This window comes from Oryzias melastigma, linkage group LG11 (genome assembly GCF_002922805.2).
Source record: "Oryzias melastigma strain HK-1 linkage group LG11, ASM292280v2, whole genome shotgun sequence".
Classification (NCBI taxonomy): Eukaryota; Metazoa; Chordata; class Actinopteri; order Beloniformes; family Adrianichthyidae; genus Oryzias; species Oryzias melastigma.
The window spans coordinates 24,078,408-24,099,964 of record NC_050522.1 but is presented as its reverse complement, the minus strand read 5'-3'; the positions used below and the strand labels follow the sequence as shown (position 1 = coordinate 24,099,964).

The 21,557-nt window shown below is 35.8% G+C and overlaps 2 protein-coding genes across 17 annotated transcripts in view; one reads left to right on the top strand and one right to left on the bottom strand.

Moving 5' to 3' along the window:
- The window catches only part of si:ch211-80h18.1 (uncharacterized protein LOC555593 homolog), a 20,448-nt gene extending 4,551 nt beyond the window's left edge, over positions 1 to 15,897 (top strand). For 8 of the 15 annotated variants that reach the window (XM_024298554.2, XM_024298550.2, XM_024298547.2 and 5 more), the window contains 23 exons: positions 278 to 313; positions 1,434 to 1,460; positions 1,603 to 2,118; positions 2,198 to 2,227; positions 2,315 to 2,383; positions 3,778 to 3,855; positions 4,059 to 4,103; positions 4,241 to 4,291; positions 4,407 to 4,442; positions 7,317 to 7,379; positions 7,459 to 7,683; positions 7,756 to 7,803; positions 7,931 to 7,957; positions 8,029 to 8,067; positions 9,733 to 9,792; positions 12,307 to 12,345; positions 12,412 to 12,450; positions 12,524 to 12,586; positions 12,653 to 12,718; positions 12,795 to 12,824; positions 12,930 to 12,965; positions 14,325 to 14,389; positions 15,519 to 15,897. In XM_024298554.2, coding sequence (XP_024154322.1) covers positions 278 to 313; positions 1,434 to 1,460; positions 1,603 to 2,118; positions 2,198 to 2,227; positions 2,315 to 2,383; positions 3,778 to 3,855; positions 4,059 to 4,103; positions 4,241 to 4,291; positions 4,407 to 4,442; positions 7,317 to 7,379; positions 7,459 to 7,683; positions 7,756 to 7,803; positions 7,931 to 7,957; positions 8,029 to 8,067; positions 9,733 to 9,792; positions 12,307 to 12,345; positions 12,412 to 12,450; positions 12,524 to 12,586; positions 12,653 to 12,718; positions 12,795 to 12,824; positions 12,930 to 12,965; positions 14,325 to 14,389; positions 15,519 to 15,647 — 1,817 coding nt within the window. In that variant the 3' untranslated portion in view covers positions 15,648 to 15,897. The remainder of the gene's footprint in view (positions 1 to 277; positions 314 to 1,433; positions 1,461 to 1,602; positions 2,119 to 2,197; positions 2,228 to 2,314; positions 2,384 to 3,777; positions 3,856 to 4,058; positions 4,104 to 4,240; positions 4,292 to 4,406; positions 4,443 to 7,316; positions 7,380 to 7,458; positions 7,684 to 7,755; positions 7,804 to 7,930; positions 7,958 to 8,028; positions 8,068 to 9,732; positions 9,793 to 12,306; positions 12,346 to 12,411; positions 12,451 to 12,523; positions 12,587 to 12,652; positions 12,719 to 12,794; positions 12,825 to 12,929; positions 12,966 to 14,324; positions 14,390 to 15,518) is intronic. The other 7 variants (XM_024298548.2, XM_024298553.2, XM_024298561.2 and 4 more) reach the window with 6 other exon arrangements.
- Positions 15,898 to 16,883: 986 nt separating this feature from the next.
- hsf1 (heat shock transcription factor 1) overlaps positions 16,884 to 21,557 on the bottom strand; it is a 16,377-nt gene continuing 11,703 nt past the window's right edge. For both annotated transcript variants that reach the window (XM_024298406.2, XM_024298405.2), the window contains 3 exons: positions 18,271 to 18,324; positions 18,148 to 18,190; positions 16,884 to 18,075 (listed from right to left, as the gene is read on the bottom strand). In XM_024298406.2, coding sequence (XP_024154174.1) covers positions 17,888 to 18,075; positions 18,148 to 18,190; positions 18,271 to 18,324 — 285 coding nt within the window. In that variant the 3' untranslated portion in view covers positions 16,884 to 17,887. The remainder of the gene's footprint in view (positions 18,076 to 18,147; positions 18,191 to 18,270; positions 18,325 to 21,557) is intronic.

The window sequence follows — 21,557 nt, the reverse complement described above, 5'->3', positions numbered from 1 at the left end:
TTCCACAATGTTTGGAGCTAAATTGGGGTCAATATTATTTAAACCCCAAATAAAACAAATTGAAATAAACATTGGTGTTTGGCCAATAAAAAAGTAAAATATTAAAAACTTTTTGCTATTCTAAAATAAACTCAATTATTTTCAGCTTTAAATGTTTTGTTTTTTAGGTTTCCAAACTCAAATTTTCAATTTAAAAACTTTTTTTCCATGTTTTTGTTATATTTTCGTTTTGCTGCATTTTTTTTTTTAAATAGTCCTTTTCCTTTCGTTTTGGCAGGTCTTCATGGTGCAGTCTTCTCTGTGGACTCAGCAGGTAACCTTCATCAGTTGGACTTTGAGTTTCTTTAGCTTCTTTCTGATGGAAAAGTCTGAGATCTTTAGGTCTGTCAAACAAAATATCATCAAAATCTGACTTTTTATTATCATAAGCTCCAAATATGGCTCTTTAAAATAGTCCTGAACGGGTTTCTCCGTGTATAAAGAAGTATTAGTATTAACCTTTTGTTTCAAAATTCGTGTCCTCTCTAATCCAACCCAAGAAATCAAGACATTAAAGGGAGAATAATTTACTTTTTTAAAATTTCATCCCACATTTAAGTCAATGTGATTACAAATTAGAGGCAAAACTTGAGCCAGAAGGGGTGTGGCCTTTTTGACCAGCGTTTAAATTGCCTAACTCCACAGTGTGTTAAATATGGGCGAGACGACATTAAGCCAAGTTTTTTAGGACCTTTGACTGTATGGGAGAACTGGACTGAGTGGCCCCTCCTCTTTGGCGTCCAAACAGGAAGTACAAGCCGACTCAAGGACACAAAAATCCCCTTGACATATAAACATCTAAACTGATTCTTTTTTTAATGTTTTTGTTTTTCATATTTTTACAAAGTTATTCAAGTAACTGACCAACCAGAATCCTCAATAAAAGTGGGTGGAGCCTGCCGGCCCCCAGATTCCGCGCAGCCCGCTTTCAAGAGGTAGACTTCCAAAAGCTCACCCCCGATTGTGAGAGTGGTTGCCATAGCAACGGTGACTTCAACCAACTTGGATCAATCACTGCTCACTGATAATGTGTGGCTCCAACATGGCGGCGCCCATGTTTTGAAAAAAATGGCAACTGAATTGACTTTATTTGGTCAAACTCAGAAATAAACTTTTTTTTCTGTGAATGATGTTACAGTGATGTGACGTCTGGCTCCAACATGGAGGCAAAAAAGTGGCGACCGAATTGACTCTATTTGTTTGGAGTAAACCATGTTCTTTTAGTGACATCACACTCACTTGGTCCAGTTCTCATGTACAGTCAATGGTTCCTGCCAATCAAAGAAACTCACATCTAAAAAAAAGCATTTGACTTCTGTTTAAATAAAATCAAAGCTCCTTTTAAAAGTTTTCATCGTTGAAGAGTTAAAGAGTTTGATCATTTTTGTTTTCAGCAGCTGGAGGTCCGAGCGGTTCCTCAGGTAAATATCAGTCGACGTCGAGATCTGGTTCTCAAAACGTCGTGTTGAAAGGAAAATCTAAACTGTTACGTTTATATTTTGGTTTAGATTTATTAATAAAAACACATGTCTGTTAAACACTCTCTTCCTGTTTTCCTGTCAGGTTCTCCAAGTTCTGCAGGTTCCACTGGTCCTGTAGGTTCTGCAGGTTATCCAGGTGCTGTAGAATCTTCAGGTTCTGCAGGCTATCCTGGTTCTGCTGGATCTTCAGGTTCTGTAGATTCAGTGGGATCTGCAGATTATCTAGGATCTGCAGGATCTGGAGGTTATCCTGGTTCTGCAGGATCTCCAGGTTCTGTAGATCCAGCAGGGTCCGCCGGTTCTGCAGGTTCTGTAGATCCAGCAGGGTCTGCGGGATCTGGAGGTTATTCTGGTTCTGCAGGATCTCCAAGTTCTTTAGATCCAGCAGGATCTGCAGCTTATCCTGGTTCTGCAGGACATCCAGGTTCTGTGGGACATCCAGGTTCTGTAGATTCTGCAGGATCCGCCGGTTCTGCAGGTTCTGTAGATCCAGCAGGATCTGCAGTTTATCCTGGTTCTGTAGGACATCCAGGTTCTGCAGATTCTGCAGCGTCTGGAGCTGCAGGAGCTCATTTTTCTGCAGGTCAGACTCATCTAGGTAAGAATCTCCTCACATTTCTGCACGAAACTGTTTGATATCCTGTATTTAAAAATAAACCCTCTGTCTTGACTTGCAGGCTCAGATAGGGTTGACTCCATGTCTAATGGTAAATATATTTAAAGATGTTCACGTCTAGGGAGAGTTTTTTATACGAGTTATTAACTAATTGATTATTTACTGTTTTTTGGTGAAGGAAATGGACAAAAGCTTCTGAATGGAGGGGGTGGAGCAGGAGAAGGGGGTGGAGCCCACAGTCAGACAGGTGAGCATCAGGCAACGGCGTTGGAACTTCTCTGCATTTCTTCAACCTTTTCTCTAAATCAGGCATGTCAAACTCAATCTCACGAGGGGCTAAAATCCAAAACACACCTCAGGTTGCGGGACGAACAGAATAAACATTTATTGAACACTCTAAAACTATTTTTTTAAACTTTAAAACTTAAATTTTTAACAATTATGAACTAGATACATAGCGTTACTTGTGATAATACTAGTATGAATGCTGTCAGCTGAATTTGGCCGCTGACAATGATAGTGCTGATAGCTGAAGATGCTGAAATTGATGGCTAAAAAACCTGTAGCTGATAGCTGAAAATACTGAAGTTAATTGTAGAAATCACTGAAGCTAGTAGCTGAAAATGCTGAAGTTGATACCAGAAATCATTGAAGCTAGAAGCTGAAAATGCTGAAGCTGATAGTTGAAAACGCTTAAGTTGATAGCTGAAAACATTGAAGGTGATAGCTGAAAACACTGAAGCTGAAAGCTAAAAATGTTAAACCTGATAGCTGAAAATTTCTAGGTTAATAGCAGAAATCACTGAAGCCAGTAGCTAAAAATGCTCATGCTAATAGCTGAAAATGCTGAAGCTGAAAGCTGAAATCACTGAAGCTAATAGCTGAAAATGCTGACACTGATAGCTGAAAATGCTGAAGCTGAAAGCTAAAATCACTGAAGTAGATAGCTGAAATCACTGAAGCTGATAGCTGAAAATGCTGAAGTTGATAGCAGAAATCACTGAAGTCAGTAGCTAAAAATGCTGAAGCTGATAGCTGAAAATGCTAAAGTTGATAGCAGAAATCACTGAAGTCAGTAGCTAAAAATGCTGAAGCTGATAGCTGAAAATGCTAAAGTTGATAGCTGAAAATGCTTAGGTTGATAGCAGAAATCTCTGAAGCCAGTAGCTGAAAAATGCTGAAGCTGATAGCTGAAATCACTGAAGCTAATAACTGAAAACGCTGAAGCTGATAGCCAGTTAAAATATTAGCTAAATGCCAAATTAGCCTAAAAAAATGTTAGCCAAAACAGCTAACATGTGGCGGAAAAAAGGCTAAAAAATCATTTAAAAAAATTAAATTATTAAAAAAAATGTAAATAAATAAAATAGCCTAAAAACTGAAAAAAATTGCCAAAAAACTAGCATGTAGCTGAAATATTAGCTAAACTCCAGAAAAGCCTGATAAAATCTGAGGATCCGGCCCCCGGGCCTTGACTTTGACACATGCTGTAAAGTTTGTCTCCATCAGTCTTTTATTCTGACGAGGCTTCGCTGCCGTAGACCTTCCTGTCTCTGACTTCCTGACCTCTTGAGGGACTAACAAGTCAAACCCAGATTCTTTACTAGAATTTGAGCGGGTTTGACTCTTTGACCTTTTCAGGGGTCTTGGGAACATTTGGAGGCGGAGTTTCACACCTGAGCCACACAGGTGGGTCTCCAACTGGAGAAATGAACGCTGGTAGGTGTAAAAATTTGAATAAGAATTTGACTTTGTTTTAATCTTACAATGGTGATGATCAGCTCCTTTTATAAAACATAGAAGATATTATGAGTGATGTTCTTAATCAAATATGACTTTTTAAACATTTATAATTATTATAATATTTAAGTGAAAATGGTAAAAAAAAACATCACCGGTTGTTCTATTTCTCTCACACTTAGGAATCATTGATCCATCCAGCCACGACTACCTGCTAGGCCTTATGGGTAATCATGTCTCATAATGAAAGAGCTTGTTATCATTTAAAATATCTATAAAAAATGACAGCCACTAAAGTTATTTATCACCTTTCCACATTTGAACAAAAGTATTTAAGAGTGAAATTAGATTTTTTTCCTTTCAGGTGGGGGTTTGATCAATCATTTCAATTCAGGTTCTCATGTCAGCGTTACAGGTTTGCTCAGATTTCATTTTTGTTTACTTTTAAAGCAGAACATCTATTATTAAATGTGTTGAGTTGCAAAAAATGGCCAGGAACCCTTGTAATTTTATGCTTTTTTCTCTAATAGGTCACAAGACTCCACCTACTCACCTGGACTCCACAGGTGTGTCATTTTCAGTTTCCAACTCAGGTTCGCCTAAACTCAATCGCTCAAGGTGCCAAAATCCAAAAGACACCTTAGGTCGAACAGGATAAATATTTATTAAACACTCTAAAACTATATTTTTAAAGCTTTAAAACTGCAACTTTTTTAACATTATGAACTAGACATATAGCATTATCTGTGATAATGCTAGTGTGAATGCTGTAAGCTGAATTTGGCCACTGAAGATTCTAGTGCTAATAGCTGAAGAGGCTGAAGCTGATGGCTGAAAATGCTGAAGTTGACAGCTGAAAATGCTGAAGCTGATAGCTAAAAACGTTAAAGCTGATAGCTAAAACCCTGAAGCTGAGAGCTGAAAATGCTGAAGCTCATAGCTGAGAATACTGAAGCTGATAGCTGAAAATTCTGAAGTTGATAGTTGAAAACACCGAAGCTAATGGCTAAAAACGCTGAAGTTGACAGCTGAAAATGCTGAAGCTGATAGCTAAAAACGTTAAAGCTGATAGCTAAAACCCTGAAGCTGAGAGCGGAAAATGCTGAAGCTCATAGCTGAGAATACTGAAGCTGATAGCTGAAAATTCTGAAGTTGATAGTTGAAAACACCGAAGCTAATGGCTAAAAACGCGGAAGTTGACAGCTGAAAATGCTGAAGCTGATAACTGAAAATGCTGAAGTTGACAGCTGGAAACGCTGAAGCTAATAGCTGAAAATGCTGAAGTTGACAGCTGAAAATGCTGAAGCTAATAGCTGAAAACGCTGAAGCTGATAGCTGAAAACGTTGTAGCTGTTAGCTGAAAACGCTAAAGCTGATAGCTAAAAACACTGAGGTGGATGGCTAAAAACGTTGAAGCTGATAGCTAAAAACGCTGAAGCTGATAGCTGAAAATACTGAAGTTGATAGCTAAAAACACTGAGGCGGATAGCTAAAAACGTTGAACCTGATAGGTAAAAACGCTGAAGCTGACAGCTGAAAATGCTGAAGCTCATAGCTGAGAATACTGAAGCTGATAGCTGAAAATTCTGAAGTTGATAGTTGAAAACACCGAAGCTAATGGCTAAAAACACTGAAGTTGACAGCTGAAAATGCTAAAGCTGATAGCTAAAAACGTTAAAGCTGATAGCTAAAACCCTGAAGCTGAGAGCTGAAAATGCTGAAGCTCATAGCTGAGAATACTGAAGCTGATAGCTGAAAATTCTGAAGTTGATAGTTGAAAACACCAAAGCTAATGGCTAAAAACGCTGAAGTTGACAGCTGAAAATGCTGAAGCTGATAACTGAAAATGCTGAAGTTGACAGCTGAAAACGCTGAAGCTAATAGCTGAAAATGCTGAAGTTGACAGCTGAAAATGCTGAAGCTAATAGCTGAAAACGCTGAAGCTGATAGCTGAAAACGTTGAAGCTGTTAGCTGAAAACGCTAAAGCTGATAGCTAAAAACACTGAGGCGGATGGCTAAAAACGTTGAAGCTGATAGCTAAAAACGCTGAAGCTGATAGCTGAAAATGCTGAAGTTGATAGCTAAAAACACTGAGGCGGATAGCTAAAAACGTTGAAGCTGATAGGTAAAAACGCTGAAGCTGACAGCTGAAAATGCCGAAGCTCATAGCTGGAAATTCTGAAGTTGATAGCTGAAAACACAGAAGCTAATGGATAAAACCGCTGAAGTTGACAGCTGAAAATGCTGAAGCTGATAACTGAAAATGCTGAAGTTGACAGCTGAAAATGCTGAAGCTAATAGCTGAAAACGCTAAAGCTGATAGCCAGCTAAGATATTAGCTATAATCCAAATTAGCCTTAAAGAACACAACAACAACAACTTGGGTTAGCTAGCATGTAGCTTAAAAAAATAGCAAAACTTCAAAGTATCCTAAAAAACTGAAAAAAAAAGCCCAAATTAGCCAAAACAGCTAGTATTTAACTGAAATATCGGCTAAAGCAACACGACTTTACCTCACAGATCTTCTCACTGGGCTACTGTCCCACTGGGGACTGGATTGCCATGGGAATGGAGAGCAGCAATGGGGAGGTGCTTCACCACACCAAACCTGACAAATACCAGCTGAATCTGAACGAAAGTGCCTAAAAAACGTAGGCCTAAAAAAGCCTAAATTAGCCAAGACACATAGCAGGTTGCTGAAATATTATCTAAACTCCAAAATAGCCAAAAAAAATCCTTGTAACTGCCACATTTGTCCAAAAAGCTAGCAGAATGCTAATTTTTAAAACTTTAAAACCCTGACTTTTTATTATTCATAATAAAAAGTCAGGAATATTATTCCAGAATAAATCAACTTAAACCTTAAATAACTTCAATGTTTTACTCTCCAGAAAAAAAATATATTTTGTCAAAATTACACAAGTTAAAATAAACGTAAGATAACATCGGATCATCCATCCATCCATCTTCTTGACCGCTGCTTCCCTTTCGGGGTCGCGGGGGTGCCGGAGCCTATCCCGGCTACTGAAGGGCGAAGGCGGGGTACACCCTGGACAGGTCGCCAGTCTGTCGCAGGGCCTCGATCACACACACATTCACTCTCACATCCACACCTAGGGGCAATTTAGAGTCACCAATCAACCTATGAAGCATGTTTTTGGACGGTGGGAGGAAGCCGGAGTCCCCGGTGAAAACCCACGCATGCACGGGGAGAACATGCAAACTCCACACAGAAAGGTCCCAGCCGGGATTCGAACCGGGGCCTTCTCGCTGTGAGGCGAGAGCGCTAACCACTTGCGCCACCGTGCAGCCCAACACATCGGATCATTATGAACAATAAAATAAAATGTTCTGGAGGGCCGGATAGAATTACTTGGACTTTAACACATGTGGACTAAATCCTCTTCAGGTCTTGTTTAACGGCTCTGTTTCCCTTCAGTGATCAGTTCAGGTGTAACAGGAGCTCCATTTGGAGACAAAAGCATTCTGGACTCACCTGCAGGTACTGGCCCCGCCCCCTTTTAGTGTCATCACCTGAGCTTTGATCCCAGAGTCACGTCTTCTCTTCTCCCCGTCTGAAGATGTTGCTCATCACTCTGCCATCAGCGCTGACCCATCAGGACCGGACTCTCTGAGTTCAGGTCCAGGTCTGTCCGTTGACCGACCGGGACCGGACGGCTCCTCACCGGGTTCTGGACCCGATCAGACGTTGTCAAATGACCGGGCAGGTCCAGATGGTTTCTCTGTGGTTTCTGGGCTGGACCACTCCCTGCTGAGGCCCGCTTCTGGCTCCTCCCTCTCTGCAGGTAAAGAATTCAAACTCCAACCAATCAGAACCTTTAGTCAGAGTTTCACCTGCTGCTCTTCATCCTGTGCAGCTGGTTCGTCGTCCTCACTGGATAATGGAGCTTTCAGAGAGCAAACAGGTAAACTTACATAAAATAAAAATACACTTTAGCTGCACAAACATGCTAAATCTTCACATTAACTCCCTTTTTTTGTCCTACGGCTGCTGCTGCTGCATTCACCCACCTGCTGCTTTTGTCCTCACAGAAGGAGCTGAGTCAGCAGATAATAACGGTAAAACTATTTTTTCCCTCTTAAATTAAAGTTTAGGACATTTTCTTAAAATTAGTCTCTGTATTGTGCAGGAAACGGACGACAGACTCTCCTGACAGACACGAACGGAGGTAAAAGCTAAATTTTCTACTTTATGTATTTTCTTTGATAAGTGTATAAATGTATATTTATGGAGACATATTTAAATAGATGTAAATATGCTGGATTATGGCAGCAAGTATGGTGACCCTGAATTTCAACACATATTTAGCATCGTGGTTTTTTTTAGACAAATGCATTTTTTTAGCAACAAACTGATGTTTTTAATTAAGAGATTAGCACTTTTTTTTAACTTTAAATTAGCCTAAAGACCTCAATGGGTAACAAATTAGCCAAAAATGTTAGCATGTTGGTAGAATATTAGCTAAACTTCAAAATGTTTTGAAAATCACTAAGACTAGAAAAGTTGGATTACCTGTGATAGTGCTAGTGTGAATGCTTTTAGCTGAAAGTAGTCGCTGAAGATGATGAAGCTTTTTGCTGAAAATGGTGACACAATTTTATTTAAATTGCTGATTTGCTGAAAATGCAAAAGCTATTTGCAAAATATTAAATTTGCTAAAAGACTTATGCTTATGACCGAGCACCGAAGTTGATCAAAATTTCAGAAAAAATTTGGACTAAAATTGCTTAAAAATCGCTAATAAATGCAAATTATCAAAATATTTTGTGTGTTACTTATATATGAGCTTAACTCCAAGTTAGCCCAAAAAACTCTTAGTAGATGCCAAACTAACTTAAAGAAAACCTAGCTAATTGCTTAAATATTAGCTAAACTCCAAAACAGACAAAATTCCTCAATAAACTAAATTATCTTAAACATTAGCATGTTGCTAAAATAGAAGCTAATCTTTAAAATTATCCTGAAAACCCCAGTAGATAATAAATTAGCCTAAAACGTTAGCATGTTGCTAAAATAGAAGCTAAACTTTAAAAATATCCTGAAAACCCCAGTAGATAGTAAATTAGCCTAAAACGTTAGCATGTTGCTAAAATAGAAGCTATACTCCAAATTAGCCTGAAAACCCCAGTAGATAGCAAATTAGCCTAAAACATTAGCATGTAGCTAAAATAGAAGCTAAACTTTAATTATCCTGAAAACCCCAGTAGATAACAAATTAGCCTAAAACGTTAGCATGTTGCTAAAATAGAAGCTAAACTTTAATTATCTTGAAAACCCCAGTAGATAAGAAATTAGCCTAAAACGTTAGCATGTTGCTAAAATAGAAGTTAAACTTTAAATTAACCTGAAAACTTCATTATGTAACAAATTAGCCAAAAAACATTAACCTGTTCTAAACAGTGACTGTAAAAAAACCACTGACTGCTCTTTTACAGTCACTGGTTCTGAAATAGAAGTTAAACTCTAAATTATCAGATAAAAACCATAGTAGATAACAAATTCACCTAAAATGTTAGCATATTTCTCAAATATTAGCTAAACTCCAATTTCTTTTGAAAATTACTATAAGAGATGAAAACGTAGCCCTCTTTTTATTTAATACTTTAATTATTTAATAAATACATTTTTATTATGGGTTGTTGTAATGTGTGAATACTTTGGTTAGATTGAGAATTAAGGAATAAACTTCAGGAATTAACCCCAAAGTGACCTAGATTTATCTTTAGGGCACTGTTCTGAAGAAAAATAATCAATATTTCTTTTTTCCCAATTTGTGGCGTAATGTTTTTTGCTGTTATTGATAGTTTTCATTATTAGTTTGTGTTTCTTGCAGCGGTGACGGACAGAACGGCGCCCTCCAGTGACCTTGGAAGCCTCCAGACTGACCTCACAGGTGGAGCTGCTGCTTTTTCACTTCATGCTGTTGAAGCAAACTAAAATGCTGAATTAGTTTCATGTTTCTGGCTGTTTAAAAGTAAATAAAACCCTTAGAGGCTCCAGTGTTTGGAGGCTGTAAACCGATCTAATGCTCTCTGAACAGATGTCAAACTAAACTTAGAACTCACTTGATCCTGAACTGCTGAGCTGACAGTAAAAGAAGATGTGAGTCACGGTCAGGTTAAACTTTCTTATAAACATAAAGCTAAACGCATGTTAGATCCCTCCCAGTGACAGCAGTTACACTTCCTCTTAAACCCTGCAGACCTTCTTTGAACATGTAAGTCCTCAAGCGTTTGTTTAATCCAAAGTTTTGTCTCAAAATATGCTTAAAAAGACACATAAAGTATTAAAAATAACCCTTTTAATGTTTTACTTTGAGTGTTTGCCCACCAGACTCAAAGTTTATGACAAAACCTTTAAAACATAAATTGATTCACAAAAATATCTATAAAGGAAGCTCTGAGCAGCAGCTATTGAAGCAATAAAAGTGGGCGGAGCCTGCCCGTTTAAGTAGGAGGGGTTTAGATTTCCAAGAAGCTAACTCCTGATTTATGAAAGCGGTTGCCATAGAAACGATGACTCAGACCAACTGGAACCAATCATTGCCCACTGACAACTAGGGGTGTAAGAAGATATCAATTCAGTGAAATATCGCGATACTTTATTTGGCGATACCTGTATCCATTTATCATGCTTTGGTAGAAACAACTTATCAGATACAGTTGAAATTTTATTTTGGGAAAAAATATATTAATAATTACAAAATACTTAAGTTATAATTAATAAAATATTGTCTGGTACTGTCTTGGGATATATCTGTACATGTATCGTATTGTGATACATGTATTGTGATATGTATCGTATCACTTGACTCTCTACTGGCTCCAACATGGCAGCAAAAAACCAAATTGACTGTTTGGAGTAAACATGTTGTATTGGAAAAGGTATTAGTTGTTAAAAAGATAGTGTGAATGCTTTTTGCTGAAAATTGTGACACAGTTCACTTTAATTGCTGAATGGATTTATTTAAAATGCAAAAGCTATTTGCAAAATGTTACATTTGCAAAAAGACTAGAAATTTCATTAATGAGCACTGAAGTTGACCCATATTTTGGAAAAATTTGTTGTAAAATTGCTTAAAATTCCCTAATAGATGCAGATTTTGCAAAAATATTTAGCGTTGCTCCAAATTAGCCAAGAGAACTCTTAGTAGATGCCAAATTAGCCAAAAAAATCCTAGCTCGTTGCTTAAATACTAGCTAATCTCTAAAATAGCCTAAAACCCTCAAAAATTAGCCAAAAATGTTAGCCTGTTGCTAAGATAGAAGCTAAACTCCAATTTAGCCTAAAACCCCAGTATGTAACAAATTAGCTAAAAACGTTAGCATGTTGCTAAAATAGAAGCTAAACTCCAAATTAGCCTAAAACCCCAGTATGTAACAAAATAGCCAAAAAACGTTAGCATGTTGCTAAAATAGAAGCTAAACTCCAAATTAGCTTAAAACCCTAGTATGTAACAAATTAGCCAAAAACGTTAGCATGTTGCTAAAATAGAAGCTAAACTCTAAATTAGTCTAAACCTCATTATGTAACAAATTAGCCAAAAACGTTAGCATGTCGCTAAAATAGAAGCTAAACTCCAAATTAGCCTAAAACCCAAGTAGATAACACATTAACTAAAAACGTTAGCATGTTCCTAAAATAGAAGCTAAACTCTAAATTAGTCTAAACCCCAGTATGTAAAAAAATAGCCAAAAATGTTAGCATGTTACTAAAATAGAAGTAAACTCTAAATTACCCAATAAAAACCCCAGTATGTAACAAATTAGCTAATAACGTTAGCATGTCGCTAAAATAGAAGCTAAACTCCAAATTAGCCTAAAACCCCAGTATGTAACAAAATAGCCAAAAAACGTTAGCATGTTGCTAAAATAGAAGCTAAACTCCAATTTAGCCTAAAACCCCAGTATGTAACAAATTAGCTAAAAACGTTAGCATGTCGCTAAAATAGAAGCTAAACTCTAAATTAGTCTAAACCCCAGTATGTAAAAAAATAGCCAAAACGTTAGCATGTTGCTAAAATAGAAGTAAACTCTAAATTACCCAATAAAAACCCAATTAGATAACACATTAACTAAAAATGTTAGCATGTTCCTAAAATATTAGCTGAACTCCAAATTTTTGGAAAATAACTACAAAAGATGAAAACAAAGCCCATGAATGTATTTAAAGGCTAATCTACTTAAAAATGATACCTCATTCTCTTCTTCTGGGGCATATTTTGCTCAATATTTCAAAAACTATAAAGTTTATGAATACCAAAAATAAAATCCTGAACGAGCTGAACATTTTGATACCAAGACTGCTGAAATTGCTGAAAGTGTGATTTAGTTTTACGTGTCTAAAAACGTCTGATTACTTAGCATTCACACTATAAATCAAACATGGATGGTGATTTGTTCCATAGGGGGCGCCGCAGAGTCAGTGACCCGCCTTCATCCAGCAGGTAAGTAAGTAGGAGCGGCGTGCAGATGATGAAACGTGTGGTTAAACGACCGTCTGCTCTGACTAGGTCCGGCCTCAACGATGGAACCGGCCCGTGATGTCACAGGTAGGAACGGTTGCCATGGCGACGCAAACAGTGGTGGAGGTTTGTTCTCACTTCCTGTCCCGTGGCGTTGCAGAGTCGTCGTTCAGCGGTCTCCACACGGCATCCGGGGTGGGAGTCACACACACGCTGAGTGGAGGTACGTCCAGCTGTCTCCGCCCCTCAGGTGACCCTCCTCACCTGTCTGACGTGTTCCCCGTTTCAGTTTCAGGTATTTACTCCCACACAGACTTCATCACAGTAACAGCAGACTTCATAGGAAGGAGCACAGGTGAGCCGAGCACCTGAACCCCCTGACAGGTCAAAGGTCGGATCTATCATTGAACGACCTGTTTTTGTTTTTCCAGCAGACCCAACAGGAACTCCGTTTGACTCCAGTAAGTTCTGTAATGTCAAAGCGGTGAAGATGTTCGTCCGTCTGTGTCTCTGAGAGGAACGACACCCAGGAAAGTTCTGGTTTCAGCGTGTGTCTTTGTGTGCAGGTCATCCGGCGGTGACGGATCACACGCAGATGGCTGGTAAGTTTTACATTTGTTCAACTTAAACAGATTTACAACAAAACTGGACAAAAGTCGTTTTTTAAAGCTGAGACCAGCAAAAAAAAGTTTGATGAAACATCTCAAAGACTATTGAACCACTATAGACTCAGTTGTATCAAATATCTTTTTGATCTGTTTTTAGTATTTTAACTATCATCATAGTTTATTGATTTGATTTACACATATAAAAAGAAAATAATAATATAAGCAATATAAAAAAAAAACACAAAAAATGTGTTGTTTTTAATTTTATTTAAATGATGATTTGATTACAATTATTTTCACACATAAAAAGAACATAAGTATACAAGAATATAAAAAATACAGAAAAATAAAGTTGTGTGATAATGTGTCATTGCTTAATTTGATAAATGAATTTTATTTGATTTATTTTAATTTATCTTATATTCATTTACACACATAAAAACAACATAAATAAGTAAACAATACAGAAAAATAAAATCACTTGATAATGTGTCATTAATTTAATTTAATTTATTTACACACATAAAAATAACATAAAATAAACCCAATATAAAAAATACAGAAAAATAAAATCCTGTGATGGTGTGCCACCAAAACCCAAATGAGTTTATTCAAGACGGTCACACACGTAAAAAAATAAAATAAAATAAGTATTTATTAATTATTCAAGTTGATGAGGAATTCAATAGAAATTCACCTCTGAGTTGTGGGCGGGACCAATTAGCCCAGAGCAGCCCCGCCCCCTCTTCCCCTCCTCTTGCTGAGAGCTTTCTGTCTACAATTCCAAAATCTAGAAATTTCCCAGAAGTCTTCACAACAAAACTAACGTGTATCAATGCTAACTACATTGGCGAATGTAGACCACAATGCATTGCGTTTGAACAATTTCTGCAAAGTGTTTCAATTATTTTTTTTAAATAAACCATTTTCAAAAATGTTAGTGTTGATTCAATTTTCGTTTTGTGAAATCGATGATGTCATACTTGTCATTAAAAAATAAAAATAAAAGTGAACATGGAATCCGAATTGCTTTTAAAATCCATAGTAACATTAGCTGATCCAGGAAAACGTTCATGGATCTGTCTGTACCAGAAAGGGGAGGGGCTATAAGCTTGTGGCCCCGCCCATTGTATTTTTTGCATCACATCTTTTTCAATCTGCATTTTTTTGTCTGCTCCTAATTCACAACAATTTGAAATAAAAAAAATACAATTTTAAGCTTAATTTTCTTTACATCATCTGAAAACTGCCACCAAAACGTGTTAAAACATGATTTTGATAGGAGCGGTTCTGGAATCCAGGTGTGTTTGACCTGAGATCAGGTGCTGAAGGCTTGTTATTTCTCTTTTCTTGGTTCTTCTTGTCCTCTGCAGGTTCCGTCACTGAACAGTACAACCCGTCTGGTCAGGGTCCTGAGGGTTCGTGACATTTTATTTTGAAATCTTGCTGCTTCCTCTCTCTTTCAGTCTGGATTTTTTCCACATTTGACTTTCTTAAACTTTGCTTTTAAGATGATTTTAGTGTCTATGAAATCTCAATCAACTGATGTTTTCTCCCAAAAAAATATTTATTTCTGATATTTTTGCTTTGGTTCCTTTTGGCTTGATATTCAAGAATAATATCTGTTAATATCATGAATAAACATTAATGAGTGAGTTTATAAATTACCTCTATGTACGGTGGCCCTGAAGTGCAAATAACTTGACACAAACACTTTAAACACTTTGAAAAGCAAATTTAAAATGCAGATTTACATAAAAATACATTTTAATTATTAAAAAAAAGAAAAAAAACAAAACAAAGAGCAACCTAATGAAATATCTTCTGGAAATATAATTTGATTTTGTTGCTGGAAATGTGATAGTTTTCTAATTCATTGTATTTTTTTTGTAATTTACGTTTTGGTTCCTAAAATTTAGTTTTTGTTTTCTGAGATATTTTTATTTTTTCACATTTCATTTTGTTTCTGAACATAAGTTTGTTCCCTGCAAGGTTATTTTATATATATATATATATATATATATATATATATATATATATATATATATATATATACATATATATATATATTTCTGGAATTTTCTTTGATTGTTTGATTTTGTTTTCTAAAATTGTGTTTTTGTTTTCTGATTTTTTTTTTCATTTTGATTTCAGGAAACATTTCTTTTCTGACAGTTTTTTTTGTTGCTTATTATGTTTTGGTTTCTAAACTGTAGTTTCTGTTTTCTAAAAACTATTGCTGTTTTAATATTATTATTTCTATTTTCGTTGTGATCTTTGAAATGTTTTTGTGTCATGTGATTTGTTGATTTGACCTTCAGGGCCACCGTATCTATCCCTTAGGTGGTACAATAATTTTTGCGATTACAACCATAATTTAGTCCATACAAATTTGCATTAATACCAAAAAACTCAAGTCCATCTCTAAATTTGAACTTCTGTTCTGGGTTTATTCCAGCTTTTTAAAAATTCTTTTAAAAATCCAGATTTAAAATCTTCTTGAAGATGATTTTTGATGCTTCAATCTGAAGGTCTTCTGTGTCTCAGGTGCAGAAAATGTGGAGCTGGAGGATACCTGCTGACTTCCACATCACGCCACGAGTTCGATTCTTACGTTTCCAATTACAGTGTAATGACCAATCAACATGGCCCAGGAGTTCTGACCCCTCCCACTAGCTATAGACCCCACCCATCCAATGGCAAAGTCACTTTGCTCGTCTTTTTTTGGTTTTGTTTTTAATATTTAAAAATGTTGTTTATAGACATTTTGTGTTAGAGAATCACTGAGGGGCAGAAAATCCAAACTCCAGCTGAACGTCGACCATCCGGTGATTCCACGCCGTCGTACAGGATGTTATGTCTGTGTCATTGTAAAAGTTGGTTTTGAACTTCAACAATAAATACGGCTTTTGTTTTTTTCTCTTGATTTTGAACATTAACCTTTTTTCTTTTGTCTTTTTAAAGCTGATTTGACCATTTCTGAGCAAAGTTTATACCTTTATTTGCACTTTATTTTGAAACTCTCACCATGACTGACACAAACATCTACATTTCAGGGTTTAAAATGTGCATTTGGTCTTCTTTATAGTTAATAAAAGGTTTATACATTTAAAAATATTATTTGCTTTACTTTTTGCAAAAAAAAAATAAAAAATTTCCTTTAAGTCTCTCAAAGAAATGGTTATATTTAGCTAAAATATTTGGAAAAATATCTTATTTATGGACCAAAGTAGTTTTTATGACTGAAAATATTTAACTTTTTTTTTCTTTTTTAAGGAACTATACTTTCGAACAATTTGAATAGCAATGAAATTTCAAAATAAGAGCACAGCTTTTAAGTCAAAATCACTTTAATTCCTAAAATTTACATTTTAATTCACCATTATAACACATGACTTTAAGCAAATGTGCTTAAAACGCTCTGATAAAATAGAAACAAGTAAAAAATGACTGCAATAATATGTCATACATTGTCTATGAGTTAAAAAAATCAGCAATATCAGTCAAGTTTGACCCTAAAATCTGAATATTTATTAAAAATTGTTTCCTTTAAAGTGACAGAAAAGTTGGTTTTATAATTCTGTCCAATTTTATTGACTAGTTTTAATACTTTGTGAACCTTTTGTGTCATTAAATAATTTTGTTGATCTATTATGTTATTTTTTTGAAATAAAAAAAACTTTTTAACAACTATAATGGCTAATTTTTAAAATTAAAATTTTTTATAACTAGAAGCAAAAGTCACAAAATGATCAACATGACATAATTTTCAGGAAAATATCAGTATTTTTCATCAAATGGGAGAATTAAAAAAATATAAATAAGTTCAAAGATTTATAATAAATGTGCAGATATTTAAATTTTCACGTCTCATCTCATTATTTTTGGACAAATAATTCTTTCAAAACGAACCAGTTTTAAACATTTTATTGAGCCAAAGTTTACAATCCAAACAACCTTTCAACATTTCGTTTTCCTCCTCTCCCCCGACGTGAAGAAAGCTGCGCGGCGGCTTGATAAAAAAGATGGCTTCCTCTTAAATTAATCGCAAAATATATTAATCACAGAAGCGTCTGTCTCTGTATAGCAGCTGACAAGCCTTTGGATCACCTGGACAGAAAAGTGACGTCAGGACGTCAGGAGTCTCATCGCTCTTTTTTTTTTGTAGAAGTATCTCCAATAAATTTAAAAAAAAAGTTTTTCTGTCACTAGAATAGCTTTGAACTCCTGATCTCCTAAAGTCACTTTCTGGTCATCTCTTTGTAGAAACGTAAAGATCTGGATATGAATAAGTGTCTGTAAAACAGCTCATTTAGATTTGATCCTAACACTGATGGGCTTGTGTCGTTCGGGGGAAGCGGAGGAGTTGAAGAAGCTGAAACTGGATTTCTAAGCCGTCCAGATTTACCTGAAGGCGCCCGGAAACGCGCTAAAGAACGACTGTGGTCGGGAGTTGGATCGGAACAGAAATCCAGACGAAAGGTAAAGAAAGTCGTCTCAAAGTGGACCCCCTCCCCAGGGAAACAGACCGCCGTTTCCATGGAAACCGAGGCAACAGGAGGAAAAAAAACAAAACGTGTCTTAATAAACTCTTCAAAAAATATTCCACTCTCTTCATTTAAATTGTACAAGTACAAGCAATAAAACTCGACGTACAGAAACAGCTGATCCTGATGGCTCCGCCCACATGAACCCGAATACGCCGGCACGCCATCGAGTCTCGATTTTGTAATTTTTTTTTTTCTCTCTAAGCGCAAGCAAAAGAATTCAAGAGGAATAAAAATCTAAAACAAACAAGTATAGAAATGGATTAATACCGATCAATAACATCTGTATGATAAAAACGTGACCTTTGCACTAATCGATCATCTACATCTGATCCGCTATTGCTGTTGATCCTCACAGTCCTGACCGGGTCAGAGGTTCGAGTCCAGCTGGCTGTGGTTCAGCAGGACGTCGGGCGGGTCGTCCGCCGGCGCGTCGGAGCCGAAGAACGGCCCCGCCTCCAGCTCCAGGAGGGACGGCAGGTCGGCGACGCCGTCCTCCAAACTCACCGCCTCGGGTACCTGGACAGGTGCCACGGTGTACTGCACCAGCTGTTTCCCTGCAGGCAGACCACTGTGTTACCATGACGACGCCCATGCAGGGTGGAGTCTCACCTGAGGGGCGGAGTTACCTGTGTTTCCTTCGCTGGCTTTCGGGGCTGCGTCAGAGAGCAACTGGAAAGAAAAGGTGGATCGGATCAGACAGGTGTGACGGTTACCTGTCTGTGTTCAGACGACCACGCAGGTGAACTCACCGTGTCCAAACTGTCCAGATCGAAGTCTCCGGTGGAGCCAGAGGAGCTGAAGAACTGAACACACAACACACAGTTAACACAAACACAGTGTCAGATAGTGTGACAAAAACACACCTTTAAAAATCAAAACACAAACAAAACTGAAGATAAACACTGTAACACAATTTATACAAACACTTATGTTAACACAAACACAGACATTTAAAAATAAAACACACAATTTAACACAAACACACATTTTAACATAAAGATATTTGAACAAACACACATTTTAACACGGACATTTAAAAACAAAACATAATTTAACACAAAAAAACACTCATTTTAACACATAAAGACACAATTTAAATAAACACACAAAACAACACAAACACACACATTCTAACATAAAAACATTCAGTTTAACATAAAAAAACACACGTATTAACACATAATACAAACATTATAACACCTAAACACACATTTGAACACAAAAACATACAATTTAACACAAAAACACATTTTAACACATAAACACGCATTTTTAACATAATACACACAATTTAACGAAAAAAAAATTTTTAATACAAAAACACATTTTGACAGAAAAAACATTTTAACACAGAAAACAAACATATGAACACAAAAACTCACATTTTAACACATAAACACACAGTTTAACAAATAAACACACAAAATAACACAAATTCTAACATAAAAACTAATTTCAACACAAAAAATACACATATCAACACATAATACACACATTTTAACACAAAAACACAAACATTTGAACACAAACAACCATTATAACATAAAAATACAAAATTGAATATAAAAACACACAATTTCACATAAAAAACACATTTTAATTAAAAAACAAACACATAAACTCACATTTTATCACAAACACACTGACATTTTAGCACAAGTGTACAAAAACACTTATTAACACAAACACACTGACATTTTAACACTGAAAAAAATAGATTTGAGCAAAAACACAGACTTCAACATGTTTTAAAACAAACATTTTAACATAAAAACACACATTTGAACACAAATGAACAGACATTTTAATGCATAAAAACATTTTAACAAACAGACATTTTGACATAAACACACATTTTATCACACACATAATTTTACATAAAGACACAATATCTGACAATAACAGGAATTCTATTTTGCTCCTAGATTTATGTTTTATCCACTATTTTACTTAACTTTACATATTTATATTCAAATTTTCTTTGATGACTTGTGTGGTAAGGTGTTTATCTATTTAAATAAAGGCTTTACAAAAAAAAGAAAACTGTTTTTAGGTGCGATTGTGAAGGTTTATGTGGGATTTACCGATTTTGGATTACATTTATATTCCAATTTCAGTTTACATAAAACTATATTTCCTCAAACTTTGGAGGAATTCTTCCACATTTATTCCAAACATGTTTTCCTGTTCAGTTGTTTCCACAGAACATTGTTGCACTTTGACAGCGATCTACACACTTTGTTGATGAACTGGTTTTTCAAAGTCCAAATAATGAAACTTTAAAAGTGACTCTAAACAAGACGGAGTTTAGCAGAAATACTGAGCCGTCTGAGGAACATTTGGAAACTGGAAAAGAGTTAACAGGAGAAGTTTTCTCCATAAAAAGCTTGATTTTTGTAATTCCTAAAATATTTTAGTCATCAATGTTTATCAGCTGTTATCCGTAGCAAAGTGAAAGAAAACACAACAAACTTCATTCTTTAATGGTAAATACCACGTCTGATCTGAACCAAAGTGGAGCATTTTTACTAAAAGTAATACAATTATTACATTTCTAAGCAGAAAATCTCCAGTTTTACTAGGGGTGTGTTTTTGCAGGAGTCCGGCGATACGATAAATATCGCGACACATTTCTCACGATACGATATGTATCGTGATATATTCAAAGACTGAACCAGAACAATTTCACTATTTTTTTTAAAGACTATGAATTAAAAAAAATACTAGAATAATAATGTGTTTTTCATGTTAATAAAATTGTAAAATTAATGTTATTTAATGATCAGTACAATTCAATTTTATTTATTTAGCCCAATATTACAAAAAAAATTGCCTCATTGGGATTCATGCCGTAATTTTACAGAAGCAGAAGGTTTTCCTTAGACCCTCCTTCCTGGTAAGGAGAAACTCATCGTTCCTGAAGATTGTCTGATTTTGATACAAATTGATAAAAATATCGGCCAGATGAAGTATCGCGATATATCTCGCCAAATTGATTTTTTTCTCAATATCACTAATTTTTACCAGGAAAAAAATACAAGAATTTGCTTCAAAAGAAAATCTTATTGTGGATTTTAAGGAGTGATTTTGTATTTTAACAAAAATTAAATAAATACATTCTTGTCTCAAACGACAGTTAATACTTTTTTACCTTTTACCAGCCAATACCGAGAGAAAGTCAGGCTGTTTTTGTTTTTTGGTGTTTTTTTTTCTGTTCTTTTTTTTTAAAAAAGTAAAGGAATGCATCTGTAGTAAAACAATATATATATATATATATATATATATATATATATAATTTTTTTTAATTTGTACATAATACCTCAAAAACTTTATAAAATGAGTATTAGCAGGTAGACCAGAAATAATGCCACACAAAAAAAGATAAAATAACTATATATTTAAGCTAAAGTGTCCAGTACTGGGCTGTTTTTGTTTTTTGTTTTTAAAAGAAAACAAAATGAATGTTTGTTTTTGGGACGGCCATACTGACCTCCATGAGCGGAGTGGTGTCGAAAGTGAAGGTCTGAGAGTTTAAGATGGTCTGAAGGTTGTCCAAGCTGGTGTCAATGTTGTCGACGTGATCAGAAAGTTCAGACCTGAGACAGACACAGACAGACGGGAGGAGATCAGCGTTAGCTTCCCGAGTCAGTCTGGTGTTATTCCACGTTTTTCTTTTCGTCAACATTGATTCAAACCAGAAATGTGTCTCCTAAAGCTGCCCAAATCCGCAGAGATATTTTTGGTTTTGACAAATAAAGAAAAAGCAAAGGAACAGCAGACACTCAAACATCAAACATCAGATCTGAACGTGGGATGTTCCACATTAGATGGAAATGCACAAAGTCTGGTCTGATCTCTCACATGATGAGAAAAAGAAAAAAGTAAAATCCCACCAATGATATTACCAGACCCCCATTTCAGTTGATTTTAACCATCAGAGACTGTATCCAAAAGAAAGCGTGCAGCTGCTGCGACCCGTTTCAACGCCAAATCACGACTTTCTGTTGTTTGGAATTTATCGGCTTCTAGGAACAAT